Raw genomic sequence first — 15,124 nt, forward strand, 5'->3', positions numbered from 1 at the left:
ACACACACACACACACACACACACACACACATACACACACACACACACACACAGTATCGGTCTACTAGAAATACAAAAACATACATGTGTCCATGTCTGTAATATGTATACTGTTGTAAACTATGATGCATGCGTGCTACTTTGATAATAAAATGTTAAAATAAAGAAAATAGTGCTTTTGGTTTTGTCAGCACTTTGATCTTATGTGGTCCGAAATCCTCAATTTCTGTCAGTGTAAATAGTTTAACTACACATTTAATCAATTAGATATCTTAATATAGGATACTGTAATGTGTAAAATTACAGAAATCTAAGTTTAATTACTTTGGTATATTGTGAGTGGCCATGGGGAAGGTGTTAGGAAAAGCTTTAAAATTGGATGCAGTTAAAAGTCCAGTCTTTCTCAGGGTGATTCTGGCCCCCAGGACTTTTGTTTCACACCCCGGAGTTTGGGTTTCAGGTACAGTCAGAAACACACTTTTCAAAAACCAGGACCAAAGTCCAGGTGGATCTGCTATACCGAGCAGGATTACTGGATTCACACAGGCATAGGAAAGGGTTGCTGATCACCATATGCTGGGAAAAAGTGTGTATTCCCCAATACCAACCAGCTAGCAAATAGAAAATTGTAATTTCAGTCATTAAGTGTCTACACCTATATATCTCTGGGATTTACTTAATGAGGTAAATTCTACAAGAGAATATAGCAGCCTCTCTGAACATTTGATAAATGGCAGTCATCAGGACTTTATGACTAGTTGATAAATAATTCACTGGGGTTGAATTTTACAAATTTTAATTAATAATTTTAAAAACTGTAACCAAACATCACTGGCTTACTTTTATGGTCCAAAGTTGTTTGTTGATTTATTATGATCTACTACGAATGTCGGTGAATAAAAGCAAGCTGGTTCAAAATGCAGTACTAGTAAATTTACTACTAGTCTAGTTTCATACATTCACCAGCTTGGAGACCACGTGTCCCATTTCCTGTTGGCCTGCACTGCATTTTTATCCCTCGTGCCCTTGTCCCACATATTACGACAATGTCCCACATTTTAATTGGCTCAGGTTTCCAAACGTGAAGTCATGTCTCACAACACACGTGTGACACAAAAAGAATCACGCAGACCTAGAGATGCATCCTCCCCGAAACCCAGATATGATAACCAAATGGAAAAGCCGCTGAAAAGCTAGCGTAACAGAAAAAGACATTACAATACAGAAATGGAGGAAGAACTTGACATTTATGCGTAAAGCCTATTTGATCAGTGAAGAAATCGGAAAAAGTCGTTCAAATAAAATAGCTTTTATTCCTTACAAGATGTTAGTAACAGCAGTAATCTGTTGTTATTTATTTATTTATTTTAAACTGTTTTTTTCAAAGCTTTCAGGTTCATAATTTCTCAAATATAGCGCATTGAGGTAGCTTGCTGTGAATTGGGGCTATATAAATTAAAATCAGCTGAACTGAAAACCTTTCTGAGGTTATTAATATATTTACAAAATATTTAAAAATATTTATTTTTGTAATTTTCCGTATATTGTTCTATTGCCCAATCGTGCAGTTACGTAATTGGCTTAGTATTTTCTTCCTTTGCACTTCTTGCTCTCTATGTTGCAATAAAGTTGATCTAAAAAAAAAGTGGGGAAAAAATGAAGGTATAGCACCACCTGGCTGCCGATGCGGAATATTGCATAGTTGTTCACGTGATCATATGTAACGTCACATGACTGGCTAATAGGGAGGAAGTGGGGAAAGTTGTTTGGGATGACATTTGATCAAATTGGAGAAACGTGAGGAGGACTGACCTTTCTAGTAACTCTGTAGGACATGAGGTAAACTGCAGGAGCGTCTAAGGTGAGCACATCTTCTTCTACGTTTACAAAGTGCGCCGTATGACAAGGATATTAGTAAAAGCACGCACCTCTGTCTGATACGTGTGTTTTTCTAAATAAAAACTCGCACTTCAATGTTTAAAACTACTCTGTTTGTAGATAAAATGGCCCTTTCATCTCTGTCATCTGTCCTGTGGGCGCTCCTTTTCGTGGCAGCACAAGTGATCCTCTCTGCAGGTAACCAGGAAAAAACACAGTCACACACACACACACACACACACACACACACACACACACACACACACACACACACACACACACACACACACACACACACACACACACACACACACACAGCTTGTGTGTCTTTTATTACTGCAGAAGAATAATTGTTAACTAGATTTATTCTTCTCCCAGGTTACAATAAATGTGTTGCCAGAAACTTTGGCTATGACTCTGTGGTGTGTGAATGTAATTCGACATATTGTGACAGCATTGGATCTGTCAGCCTACCTCCACTGGGCCAGTTCTCGTCCTACCTGAGCAACATTGCGGGCAGCAGACTGGAGGCCAGTCAGGGTGAAGTTCGGGCTAACAGCACTGGAGAAAGTGGGTAGAGGAGTGGCATTTTAAGATACCATCAGTGATGCTGGAGCAGGTGCAGAGCATTTCTGTCTGCTTTTGTGTTTCTTTCAGGGCTCAGGTTGACTATCGTTCCCTATCAGAAGTACCAGAAGACCAGGGGATTTGGAGGGGCGATGACAGATGCAGCAGCCATCAATATACTCTCTCTTTCTGCTGGTGCACAGGAACAGCTGCTGAGGCAGTACTTCTCCAGTGAAGGTACACTGCCACTGTACCGGGGAGACATAGCCTTACAGCCTACGAAAGGGCGATACAAAGTCAGGCAGTAAAATAATACTAATAGGTATAAGAAGGGTAACAGAAACGAGGAGATGTTAGACAGTTTGGGGTATTAAAAGGCACTTTTTTTAAACTTGCATCAGCAGCATGATGATCATCAAAACATGTCATAGCCCAGTATCAGCACCAGTTATAATTGACTGAGTGATTAAAAAATAAAATTATTCCCCAATGATATACACAGATGTAACAAATATATGCAGAATAACTAGAAAAGGGTTTTGTGTCTAATTGTGTCTCCTTTTTTATTTTCTCTATACATTTACTGTTACACTGTTACAATGGTAGTACGACATCAGTGAGACAGCATGTCCCCAGTGATCTGAAGGGTACTTAGCACAGCAAACCCACTCACCTGCTGTTTAGACCTGGTGTGTATGAAGGGCAGCCAATCAGAAGAAAGTGTCATTAAAGAATGGGGCAAGGGAGCTAAAAAAAAAAAGCTTGTTTCACAGTGGATGAAACTGCACCCAGGCCCAGTAAAATGCAAGTGTGGTGAACTGTAACGCAAAGCTGTTCTAGTAGAGTCAAAGTTTAAAGCTATAGAGCTGGAAATTAGTATTAGGGCCCTCTATAAAGTAGAGTCTCATCTAATTCAGTTACAGTTTGGTTAGAAATATAAAACCTGAGGACATGAAGAACAAAAAACGGTGCACATCCTGCCAAGCCCTGATCATTGACATCACTGGCCTGAGGCAAGTAATAGATGGTGCCATGATTACAGGATTATTGACACTTGTAGATGTCTTAGAGCAGCCAAAAATGAAGAAAAAAAGCAGATCAAAACCAACAGTCATTCAACACAATTACCTTCATTCAGGAAGGAAAAAACGATTTTAACCAAAAATGGCCTTAGTTCAATTATTTTCCACTTCCCAGATGTCCTGCTTCCCTCCTAAGCTGAGGCCAGATGTGTTTATCTGGTTAACTGAAAGGAGGAAATCATTTTAGTGAAGCTGACTGCACTGTGGGAAAGCGGTCGACCAGTAAACACCAACAGCTGCCTGGCAAATGTACGGACAAAAAGGGTGGTACGTGGGTTTTTTGTTTTCTTTTCTTCTCCATTGGAAGTGGGCTGTCTGGGATTCCCCTCTCTGTGTGGAGGCTGCTCACTAGGACGAGAGTACAATGGCGTAGGTCGGCAGAAAACGCTGAAAGAGCCTTCTCCTGGTGAGGAGGTTGAAAGACTGTGAAAGTTGAGCACACCTGCAGAGTTCTTTTCTTGCCCAAAAACTACAACTACAGCCATGACTCAGCTACTATGAAGGGCATCCTGCCAGAACAGCTTCCTTGGACGTTGTTATTGATGCCTCAGATTTCTGGAAATCTATTGCATGGCTTGTTCACCAGTCTTCTAAAACATATTCTTTAAAGAGTTTTTACACCGTGGAATAAAATGCTATAATTGTTGAGTAATAATACTGATTTATCCCCCAGCTTTGGTTGTGTTGATGTGTTTTGTGGCAGGTATCGGCTACAGTGTAGTGCGTGTCCCCATGGCCAGCTGTGACTTCTCCACACGTCTGTACACCTATGCTGACACACCTGGAGACTATGATCTGCACAATTTCACTCTGGCCCCAGAAGACATCAACATGAAGGTGTCTGTCTTTTGTCTCGCACGCTGACACGGCCGTTGTCGCCCATGTCTCATCTTACCTCCTTTGTGTTCCAGATCCCTCTCTTGCAGCGTGCGCAGGCCTTGTCTCCTCGTCCTCTGTCTCTGCTGGCCAGTGCCTGGAGTGCCCCCGCCTGGATGAAAACGAACGGTGCACTCACAGGAAAGGGCTCCCTGAAGGGCCAGCCAGGGGGCAAGGAGCATAAAACCTGGGCTCAGTACTATGTCAGGTGACTTCTGTGGCTTAAAATCAGATTGATATCAGATATTGGAGGAGCATGATTCAAGAGAAATGTATTCTGTTTGGTGCTTTAATCATTTCCTGTCAGGTTCCTGGAGGAATATGCTAAATATAACTTGACCTTCTGGGCACTGACGACAGGAAACGAGCCCTCTGCAGGAATGATGACAAACTACAGGTCTACTCAGATGCATTAAAAGTTTTTTTCATATAAAAAATGTTAAGCATTGAGCTGTGGATTCTAAATTTTGCAGCAGACTGACAAGCATATTTGTCTCACTGCAGTTTTCAAGCCCTGGGCTTCACTCCTGAGGAGCAGAGGGACTGGGTGTCTCTGGACCTGGGCCCTGCCCTGCACGCTTCGTCATACCCACACACACACATCCTCATACTGGATGACAGCCGCATTCTGCTGCCCCACTGGGCCAAAGTGGTGAGTCAGTAAACAGAAGGGTAGCAGGAAAGGTCATGGCAAACTTTATTTTACCTGAGGCAAATAAGAAATTAAAAATGAATCAGTTTTAGGAGAATAAATGAATCCAAAACATCTTAACAAGATAACTTGAAAGCCTAATGTAGTGAAATACAAGAAGGGGAAGAGGGAATAAAGAACTTTTTTTGACTTCAAGTCTCACAAACTTGGTGTCCAAACTGTTCAGCAAAGGAAAAAATGTCAATCTGATAAGCTGTTGATAGAAATCAACCCAAAGAACGACGCTTGTCTTGCTATTTCACGACAGTTAAGAATCAGATGAAACCAGGCTAAAAGCAGATTAATGCAAATGTTCTGCAGTGGTTCAACAAATAAAGTCAAAACCACTAACACTGTAAGGCATCTTTCACAATTATGTTGAGTGAAGTGCATTATTTTTCCTTTTCAAGGTCTTGTTAATCACTGTTTCAACCATAATTTCCATTAACATGACTTGTGGAGGGATATTAAAGTATATATGGATGAATTAGCCACTTACAAACTCCAAAGACTGATTTACACCAAAAAATAGGGAAGTTGTTGGATCTGCAAAAGAAAAATGCAAGCAACAGGCAAAACTGTGGCCCTGTAGTCTAATTTAACCAAATAACTTATTAAAATCAGTATTTACCCATTATGCTATAATTAGCTTCCAGTTAGCCTATTGAAGCTAGGGGAAGGACTTTAAGAAAAAAAACTTGGTGTCACTCGATGAAAGTCCAGAGGAGAGTTTATAGTGGTAAAATGAGTCGTGACTGGAATTGGAATCACATAAAAGGACATTTACTTTACTCAGTGTCTACAGCGGCTGTGAGGAAACGTATATTTAAAGACTTTACTGAAACCTTTTGGGAGGAAATAAATCCAGTATTTTGTGTATACTTTTCTAGGACTGATCTGGAAAATTGTGGCGCTGTTACTTTAACCACGTGGAAAGTTTTATTCCTTATCTCTGCCAAGGAGGTTTGCACGTGTGTGTCATCTTTCTATCTGTGAAGTTATGAGTGAATTCTGATAAAATTGAATGATTTATTGATAAAATCGACAAAAAGTCTTAATGCTTAGAAACTATGATTCTTACAAGTATGGTGTATTGTCAACACACAGAAAGTACCATATAAGGATTTAAAATGTCACGTCACGTTTGACCTCTGACCTGACAACATACGCTTATAGGGATATGTGGGGATTCTAAATATGTTAATATATTACGACATTGTTATTTACTTTACAGTAAAAGCTTATAGCTTTTAAATAAATACCAATTTGAGTATATTTACAATGTTTTATGAATAAGTGTTTTTTTTTTTTAAAAACAAAGCAAAACTTTTTTCACTTGATATTTATTAGTGTACATTTAAACAAATGTACTAAACAATAAACAATCAAAATTATGTGAAGTATATTAAAATTAGCTATTGGTTTTAACTGCACTACAAAACTTCTTACATTTCAAAATAACAAAGAAAACAAAATGAATATGTAAAAATGCGAAAGGTTCCCCTTAATAGTAAATACTGTCCAGCGACTGAGCTGCCCTAGCAGAGGTTTGTGCTCTCTGAGTGCTTCTTGTTTTCGTTATTATTTTTTCCCTCTTGTCCCTCCAGGTCTTAAGTGATATTCATGCAGGAAGGTACATCCATGGTGTGGCAGTCCACTGGTACTTAGACAGCGTTGTGCCACCTGACATCAGCCTGGGAACCACCCATGACCTCTACCCGGAGTATTACCTGTTTGGCACAGAGGCCTGCGCTGGTTGGAACCCGCTAAACAAAGGAGTGATGCTGGGAAGCTGGGACAGAGCTGAACAGTATGCACATGACATTATAGAGGTAAGATCATATTATCTGATGCGTGGAGGTTTGTGCTTGTTCAGTCAGATCCACTGCAAAAAGAGAATTTGACAAGCTGTGAGCTGTTCCAGAAAGGTGAGTCACCTCCCTTCGTGCTGCAGTGCAGGTTGTGCACACACTCGAGAGACTGCAGGCCTGCAGGCCATCAAAGCAAGCTGGAACTGGTGTTTAGTTTCTTCTTTCTTCACTCTCTTTCAAGGGAAATTGGACTCCTTCCATTCTCTCTCTTTTGCATGGGTGAATTCAGGCTGCAGACGCTCTGAGAGTCCAGAGGAATTTGTTTATGTAGACGTGCAATCCCTGCGATAGTTAAACAAAATGCTAGTTCAGCAGGCTGACTAAATTACACATCTTACTACAAAACACAGAGGAGGTAGTAGATAGTAAACTGTGGGTGTTTTTCTCCACGGCAGGACTTGAATCATTATGTGGTCGGCTGGACTGATTGGAACCTGGCGCTGGACCCGAACGGTGGACCAAACTGGGTTAAAAACTTAGTGGACAGCCCTGTTATAGTGGATGCGACGCGTGATGTCTTCTACAAGCAGCCGTCTTTCTACAGCATGGCCCACTTCAGGTAGTCAGGATCTCTGCTCACACTGAATGCTACATTTCACCCGTTCCATTACTTCACTGAGATCTTCTTACATGATCTTTCTACACAGCAAGTTTCTGTGGGAGGGGTCTCAGAGAGTGGGGGTGTCTGCCAGTGGAGAGACACACCTGGAATTTTCTGCCTTCATCCGACCCGATGGCTCACTAGTGCTCATCATACTCAACAGGTAAGGCATATTTAATCTGTTGTAGGAAATGTGGCATGATGGGTAAACACTGAACTGTTTCTATGCTTTGTTTTTCTTTTTTAGATCATCATCAGACATCCTGTTTGAAGTCTGGGACCCTCCTGTGGGTTACATCCCCTCCACTGCTCCAGCTCATTCTCTGCTCACACTTGCTTGGAAAAGGCAGTGATCATTAAAGCAGTTTCTCAGACTGCATATTTGTTTCAGCTGAACCACATTAAAAGCATTTCTCTGCGAATTTGCACACAGGATGATCATAAAACCTCCTGATTTTAGGGCCTTAATTTTTGTTTAGCTCCTACCTCTGGACCAAGCAAGCAAGAGGAACCTCTGACATAAATGTTGGGCGATTGCATCACTTCAGCATTCCTTTTGGCAGTATGAATACAAACAGGAAAAAAGCCCTTATAAGCCCCTAGTTCTTGAGAAAGATTTCAGTGTGGCTTTGGGAGTCTCCACAACTGTTTGGTCCAAAAACCCCTAATACAAAAGCTGTTTTATGTTTTAAGTTTCATCACACAGACATATTATTTTGTTTTGCTGTGATTTTTTTTTTTTTTTAAACATAACTTGAGTAATTCCTGTATTCATTTAAAATAACCACAGGAAACCAGACATTTAACACATTATTTCCCCTTTCAAATGTCTTGGGGGGGGGAAAAATGATGCCTGAAAAGAATATACACATTAGCCTGTGCTACGTAATCACTGGTGCCTTGATTTCCTTTTAATAACATGCTTGACATGCCTCTGATCAAATCATGTAATGCACTGAATCTGTAAATAATTTAAGTTGTTGCTATTTAATCATATTTGCTAAATAAAACAATGTTTGAAATTTGGAGGAACAACTATTACATGGATTGTGAGCAATAAAAATGAAACAATGACTTTTTTTTCAGTTTATTAATACATCATAGACAGTTTATCATAGACATTTTTTTCATATATATAATATACAGTTTCATTACCAAGTATTTCACATTTGGGCCTCCATTCTCATGTTTATTTCTTTGCAAATTTTAAGTTGTTGGACTAAAATTATTTACATCAAACAGTGATAAAATGTGAAACAAAAGACAGTCGTAAACAGGAATAAAATGACAGAGGGATGCCAGCTGTTTATACTATACACACCAGGAGGAGCATGTTGAAATATGAAGCATTGTATATGGGGCCAAGCTCTGAGGATTTATTTTTATTCCCTTGCTGGTACTATGGGTAATTGTTTTGTTTTCTTCTGATTTAGAAGAGTTCTGAAAGGTGTCTTGAATCCCTTACTTTCCTCTGTAGTTAGTCCGACCTGTTTGTGACCATTTTACAGCAGCAACTCCACATGATTCCTATACAAGACTGTCGTGCTCCTGAAACACTGCAGAGTGTGCACACAAAAACATAAACACCTTTACAGTCCAATCCAATTAAACACTAACATATCAACAGTCACTCGACATCTTCCTGACACAATCTCAACAAAGAACATTATACAGACCCTTCATAAACAGCATTTATTTCAGGGATAAAGGTGTTCATGCTGTTATGGGTTGCCTCTGTGCATGCGTAGAGTGAAAAAAAAATCACCTACAGTCTTTTCATATGCTTACAGGGCTCAGTTGCAGGATTTAGGTAATCTTAAGATGAATAAAGAGGGAAAAGCATGAAGAACTCTGGTATTTCTCCACCATAGTCTATTGCAGCAGTATATTTAAAGAAAAGATTTGAAAGCAGTTTCCTGGGGGGTTCAAAGTACAGAGGATATGGGCTTGATAAACAATCTAGGCTGGTTTGTTATTAGGCAATAAAAAAAAAGATAAATCAGAACTTAACTGACTCTTAAGACGTCTGCATTGGTACACAGGTGAGGAGAAAGGCATTATAATAAAAAGTAAAAATACAAAAACTCAGACAGAGATGATTATGACTGCAACGGAGATGAACAGAGGGAAATGAGAAGCATTTTGTCTTCTCAGTGGGCTGCTTGATGTAGGCGAGGAGAACTAAAGGGATGCGACAGGTGGGTGTCTCAGAAGGACCATCTCTCCTGTGTGCGAGGGTCCGTGGAGAGCGAGGGGGACTCTGATGGGGGCTGGCTGCTGCTGTCTTCTCCGTTCAAACTCTTCCTACACACTGGACATGTGTCATGCTGCACGGCCACAGAACAAAATGCAGAAAACAGTTGCTAAGCACAGTTTTCTCACAAGTGTCTGAGAAGAGTTTTAATAAGTGGAACATTATTTCGGGCCTGTTTTAAATGACGTCAGTCTGCTCTTTGTCTTTGATTGTGACTCATTTTTAAAAATGTTTCAATCTGCTCAGCCAATTATGTGCTATCCACAGCTTCCCAACTGCTAATATCAAATAACTTGAAGATGAATGCAAACAAATTTTCAGATTTGTAATTTTTTTTTTAACCTTTTGTCCCATGCAAATTCCAGGTAGATTTTCAAAATAACACATTCACAGAGGAGGATAACATACTAAAAGCACCATGCAATAATAAAAACACTGACTGTATCATTGCAATAAATAAACTATCGGGAAGCATTATTCAGCATACAGAAGTGGCATTAAAACAACACTTCATCAGTTCCACTCCATTATCATCAATTTAAGCTAAGTGTTACTCAGGTCCCACCTACATGGCATTTCCATCATGACTCAGATAATCAAATCACATATTTGAGGTTCCTGTAGATCTGAATGCTCTCAAATGCAAAGTGAATAAATAACACATAGAATCCTCAATGTCATGTATGGTCTCTGGTATGGTTATATTTAATAAAAATTCAACGTTTTTGATGTGACTCACCATTTCCAGCCACGGTACTATACAGTCTGAGTGAAAGAAGTGGTTACAGGGTAGCTGTCTGACGGGCTCTCCAACTCTAAAGTCCTCTTTGCATACAGGGCATTCCATACAGCAATCTATTGAAGAGGATATGTGTTTTTAAATCTTTTCCTGACATCAACACCCTTGTCATTTTTGATTGAGACAGCTTCACACATGTTTACAAAGTGGTACAGCTACGTTTCTTGAGGAGATATACATTACACTTCTCAACAGAGAGTAACACAAAGTCCTGAGAATGCACCTGGACATTCATCTATGCCTTAAAGTCAGCTATCAACAGTCCTGCAGCAACTGGACAGCATAACTAGTCACACAGTTACAGCTGAGTGGGTAAAATAGGACAGCATACCAAGAAGAGGAAGTCAAGAAGAACAGAGCCAAAAGAGGAAAGAAAATTGGGGAGGTGAAAGACCAGGAAGCAAAAATATATATATTGTCATGGCTACTGGGCATTTCGTCCCTAACAGGCACAGTTTCAGAAGCTCCTTCTAACAGGCAGCAAGTGTATACAAGACATTTAAGTGCTGTGAAGATTTTGAAACAACTATGTATCAACAAAATGGACACTTTGTCCTTAGCTATTTTTTTTCAAAGCTGAAAACAAGTAAAAATAAAACATTATATGGAAACATGTCAATGAGTGCACATATACAACTAAAGCAAAGTAATACTTGGTTTAACATTTTTCTGGAATGCATTACTGATTATTTTGTAAGCGGACAGCATACAACACAATGACTTCAAGAGGTATGAATAGTGCGACCACTATTTAAAACACAAACTTAGTTGTAGTAGTAATAAATAGGGGTTTGACCTGACAACTCGAGCAATGGCAAAACTGCAATTTGTATTTCAAGGACAGAATAAAGAAACATCAGGGGACAGTGAAGGAAAAAAGATAATCAGAGGTGACTGACCGGCTTGTTCCTGAGAAATATTGACAGTTGGGAGTGAAGAGATCTTCTCCTTTTCTGCTGGCGGAGGTCCTGTGTTCTCCAGCTGACCTAGTAACTACACAGACACGGGCACATATGTAAATACATGAGAAGAACACAAATTTTGTAGACTATTTTATAGTTTGTTTACCTGTGTTATCACAGCATCTAATCCTCCCTGCCCCCATGCATAATCCCCAGGGTTAGAGTGCAGCATCCCTGTCCTGAACGAAACACAAATAGACCTTTTTAATAATAATAATGTTATTTTAAATTGTAGTAACACCTTGTTGCTCTATAATGTCATATTACCATGACAGGGGAGGGGAGCCAGGGATTCCAGAGTTGGCAAAAAGACCAGCAAGAAATTGTTGTACAATCCTGACAAACAGAAAATGTACAGCAGTTAATGTCATTACCAAAAATAAGATCGGTTCGGGGGAAAGCATAAATAGCACTGTCATTATAAGTGGGAGTATTCAAGGCAGAGAATAGAGCCAGGAAAAATGATGAACTAGTGTGTTACTCACCCTTCCACAGCAGGCGAGCGGTCTGGCCTACTGCTGCCTCTAGACCGGTATCTCCTCTGGCTGCTCAGACGAGGGGGGCGTCCTGGTCCCCAGTGTTCCCCAGCTCCTAGTAGGCCCCCCATAGATCCTCCTAGGCCTGCTGGGACAGATCCCCCAATTGGTCCCCCTCCTAACCCTCCTAGGTCACCGAAACTCCCCAGGCGCCCACCAGGGAGCCTAGGTTCTGAGTCTGGGCTGTCAATGTCTCTTGTAAATGGCCGCTCGACTAACAAGAGGTGCCATAGCTTGATGAAATAATAATAAAGAAAAGAACAGTAACAGAAGAAAAGGAAAAGATTAAGTAAAGTAAAACATACAATCATGTTAATTAAACCTCTTTATCCCGTATTCCTTCCTCAACTCCCCAAACCTTTCAGATCATGTCATACCTCTGCAAACTGTGTGGCTGTGTCATCTAGCCCATTGGCGCCGACCTCTAGGAGACTGAGGGAAACAGCGCACAAGGGGACAAAAGACTCATTATTAGCAACATGCACTGTTCAGCTGTAGCGTAAGCCTGGAACAAAACTGCAGAGTGAGCCTACAAGTTACAACAGTGCAACATCAGCGTTCTTCAGTACATGTCCATGCTCTTGTTCCAGCTAAAGCCTGTGTGTGTGTAGACATCATATGCTGTCTAGAGAAGTGAAATGGATAGTGACGATAATACAAAAACCTCTTACCTGGAGTCTTCTGTTACTTCCTCAATGAAACCCGAGTCACATCTCGGACAGATGTACTCCTAGAAATAGATTGAGCCATGTAAGAGTCAAATAGAAGAGGAAAAATTCATTTTATTTATTTATTTATTTTTTAAATTTCCTAGACCCTACTATTCAAACTATTCATACTACATAAACTATCCAGTAATTTAAATATTCTATTCTCAATTATATCAATTCTCACAGAAAAATAAAATAAAATCAGGAATCAATAAATACCTGGAATTTTTTACATTAAAATTCAATTACACTATCAACTGAAAGTATTTGTTTGTGTTGGTTAACTATACACCACTTTGCATGTGTGAAAATGAGATGTGACAAAAGGTAATATTCCATCACTGTCAAATCAGCATCCATTCTACAAAATAATTACAGCACGTAAAGACATTTTGCGGCCTAATATGGCACACAAAGAAGTACAGCCAGATAATATCAGTAAGAAGTGTGACGGCCTGTATTTTGTGAATGCAACCAAGTAGGTAGAGCTGGTCTGCCAACCACACCTAAAGAGAGGCGTTATAGAAAACCTGTGTAACAGAATGAGGAAAACACTGCTACCAGTTTATTTGTGCAGCTGGTGCAGTTGTACACTAAAAGCACAGACTTATAAACCATGAAAACAGGATAGAAGCGGGGTCATTTAATATACAGATAGGGTTATGAGAGATTAAAGCGATACCCTTGTTGAACAGCATATGTGTATTAAAAGTAGGTCACAAAAATACCAGCCTTTTGTATTATGCTTATACCATGCTTAAGTTCACATGACAATTTTAAAACTCATATTCGCACAGCATAGAGAAATTTGGGGATCTAAAATGAATTTTGTGGTTAAAACGTGTTAAGAAACTTTGCCGTAAGCAAAACAGTTTGTATCAGTTGAGTGTCAAATTGGACAACCTCACAGATTATACAGTTTGTTGAATAAAATGGACAGATGACTGAGGACTGGTGCCTGGGCTGTACTGTAGTAGCACAGGTCGACAATCTTAGGTGTTGGAGTCACTTAGCTCAGTGAAGACATGCCATAGGACTGACTGTGCCTGGGACACTTTAGAGTCAGTGACAAGGAGGACTGGAATTACCCTCAGCTGGATCATAAAAATAAAAGATTAATGTGTCTCTAGTGGTGATATAAAACCAGTCAACAGTTCATTGTGAATATTGTAATTTTTTTTTTTTTAAACAGGGCAGAGTTTGTCCACAGTATAAGATTATTTTTGTCCAAACAAAAAATACTTTCTTAAAGGACTATGACAACCAGCAATTTTTTTATTATTATTTTTTATTTGGGGAGGGGGGGGGGGGGGGGGGGGGGAATCTGAGATTTCACCTACAAAACACAACAAAACACCACAGTAGTAAACAGTGCCACTGAGAACTGTGAGAAAGCTACAGCTGACCATAACCTTGTATTGGAGTAGGTTAATTTTAGGTTGTTGTATTTAATATACTTGTAACACACTGAATACAAACACACGCCATACTATTTAAGACGTGGATGACATGTTTCAAACACGTTAAAGTTGCTAAGTATGTCACGGTTTAGGTCAGCATTGAGTCCAGAGTTTAGCTTCTACTTTTAACTTCAAAACTGAAACTGAATACGACATGTTTAACTATGTTTCCAAAAATCCCCCAACTCGTCCTGTCAACACTGCGTTTTTATCGGAAATTAAAAACTAACCAGCTGTCAGGCAACTAAAGTTAAGTGTGAAGCACTAAACAAAGGCAGCAGTAACGCAAATGTTTTCGACAAGTCCTTGTTGTTTTGAGGAAAAACACAACATCCCCCGAACTGTCACAGCAGAGCTTCGAGTACACTGCTTTGACAGAAACGTCTAGGAAAGTCTAACAAAACCTGTCGATATTTGCTTTTAATGTCAGTTTTTTCCCCCCACCCCTTTCCTTTGACGGAGCTCGTAGCTGGAGTTTATTTTAGTGAGTTAACAACAGCAGACGTCGCTAACTGCTAACAGGCTAGCTGGTGTTTAGCTGTAGCGAGAAAGCAAGCGGAACAAATGGCCGTTAGCGGTGAGGCAGAGCTGTCAGCCGGACGTATTCTAAAAGAGTCTGACAGATAAACAAGAAAAGCCTCTTGCTTACCGGTAGTTTGGGGTTTACTTCACCTTTACAACAGTGACAGAAAAACCGATGCGGGGGAACAGCCGCAGCCTCCGCCATCTTCCCCAGAGCAGCACAAACACTGACGTCGGTCCTCCACAAACCGAAGGCAGCCGTCCACCTCCAGCCCAGCATGCACCGCGGCGCCGCTGGCTGGAGTCCCAGCTCAC

The 15,124-nt window shown here is 40.2% G+C and overlaps 2 protein-coding genes across 2 annotated transcripts; one reads left to right on the plus strand and one right to left on the minus strand.

Moving 5' to 3' along the window:
* The first annotated feature begins 1,713 nt into the window (after positions 1 to 1,713).
* On the plus strand, positions 1,714 to 7,994 carry gba1 (glucosylceramidase beta 1). The gene is made up of 12 exons (XM_026183770.1): positions 1,714 to 1,861; positions 1,999 to 2,076; positions 2,257 to 2,448; positions 2,536 to 2,682; positions 4,231 to 4,364; positions 4,439 to 4,611; positions 4,711 to 4,800; positions 4,908 to 5,055; positions 6,702 to 6,926; positions 7,361 to 7,524; positions 7,613 to 7,729; positions 7,814 to 7,994. Exons 2-12 carry the CDS (start codon positions 2,004 to 2,006, stop codon positions 7,917 to 7,919), a joined length of 1,569 nt encoding a protein of 522 aa, XP_026039555.1. The 5' UTR covers positions 1,714 to 1,861; positions 1,999 to 2,003; the 3' UTR covers positions 7,920 to 7,994.
* A 643-nt stretch (positions 7,995 to 8,637) lies between these two features.
* rnf115a (ring finger protein 115a) lies at positions 8,638 to 15,104 on the minus strand. Its single transcript, XM_026183774.1, has 9 exons — positions 14,937 to 15,104; positions 12,789 to 12,847; positions 12,495 to 12,549; positions 12,067 to 12,350; positions 11,849 to 11,917; positions 11,688 to 11,760; positions 11,519 to 11,612; positions 10,560 to 10,675; positions 8,638 to 9,893 (listed from the first exon to the last, which is right to left on the minus strand). Exons 1-9 carry the CDS (start codon positions 15,087 to 15,089, stop codon positions 9,774 to 9,776), a joined length of 1,023 nt encoding a protein of 340 aa, XP_026039559.1. The 5' UTR covers positions 15,090 to 15,104; the 3' UTR covers positions 8,638 to 9,773.
* Between the last annotated feature and the right edge of the window lie 20 nt (positions 15,105 to 15,124).

Source organism: Astatotilapia calliptera, chromosome 11 (genome assembly GCF_900246225.1).
Source record: "Astatotilapia calliptera chromosome 11, fAstCal1.2, whole genome shotgun sequence".
In the NCBI taxonomy this organism is placed as follows: domain Eukaryota; kingdom Metazoa; phylum Chordata; class Actinopteri; order Cichliformes; family Cichlidae; genus Astatotilapia; species Astatotilapia calliptera.

Excerpts from the sequence above, each read along its gene's own strand:
- rnf115a (XM_026183774.1), bottom strand. The coding sequence starts at position 15,089 with ATGCTGGGCTGGAGGTGGACGGCTGCCTTCGGTTTGTGGAGGACCGAC. Across the intron at positions 11,613-11,687 it reads TAGATGCTGTGATAACACAG|TTACTAGGTCAGCTGGAGAA; the intron begins GTAAACAAACTA and ends GTGTCTGTGTAG. Across the intron at positions 9,894-10,559 it reads TAGTACCGTGGCTGGAAATG|CATGACACATGTCCAGTGTG; the intron begins GTGAGTCACATC and ends GTGGCCGTGCAG.
- gba1 (XM_026183770.1), top strand. The coding sequence starts at position 2,004 with ATGGCCCTTTCATCTCTGTCATCTGTCCTGTGGGCGCTCCTTTTCGTG. Across the intron at positions 2,683-4,230 it reads GCAGTACTTCTCCAGTGAAG|GTATCGGCTACAGTGTAGTG; the intron begins GTACACTGCCAC and ends GTTTTGTGGCAG. Across the intron at positions 5,056-6,701 it reads TGCCCCACTGGGCCAAAGTG|GTCTTAAGTGATATTCATGC; the intron begins GTGAGTCAGTAA and ends TTGTCCCTCCAG.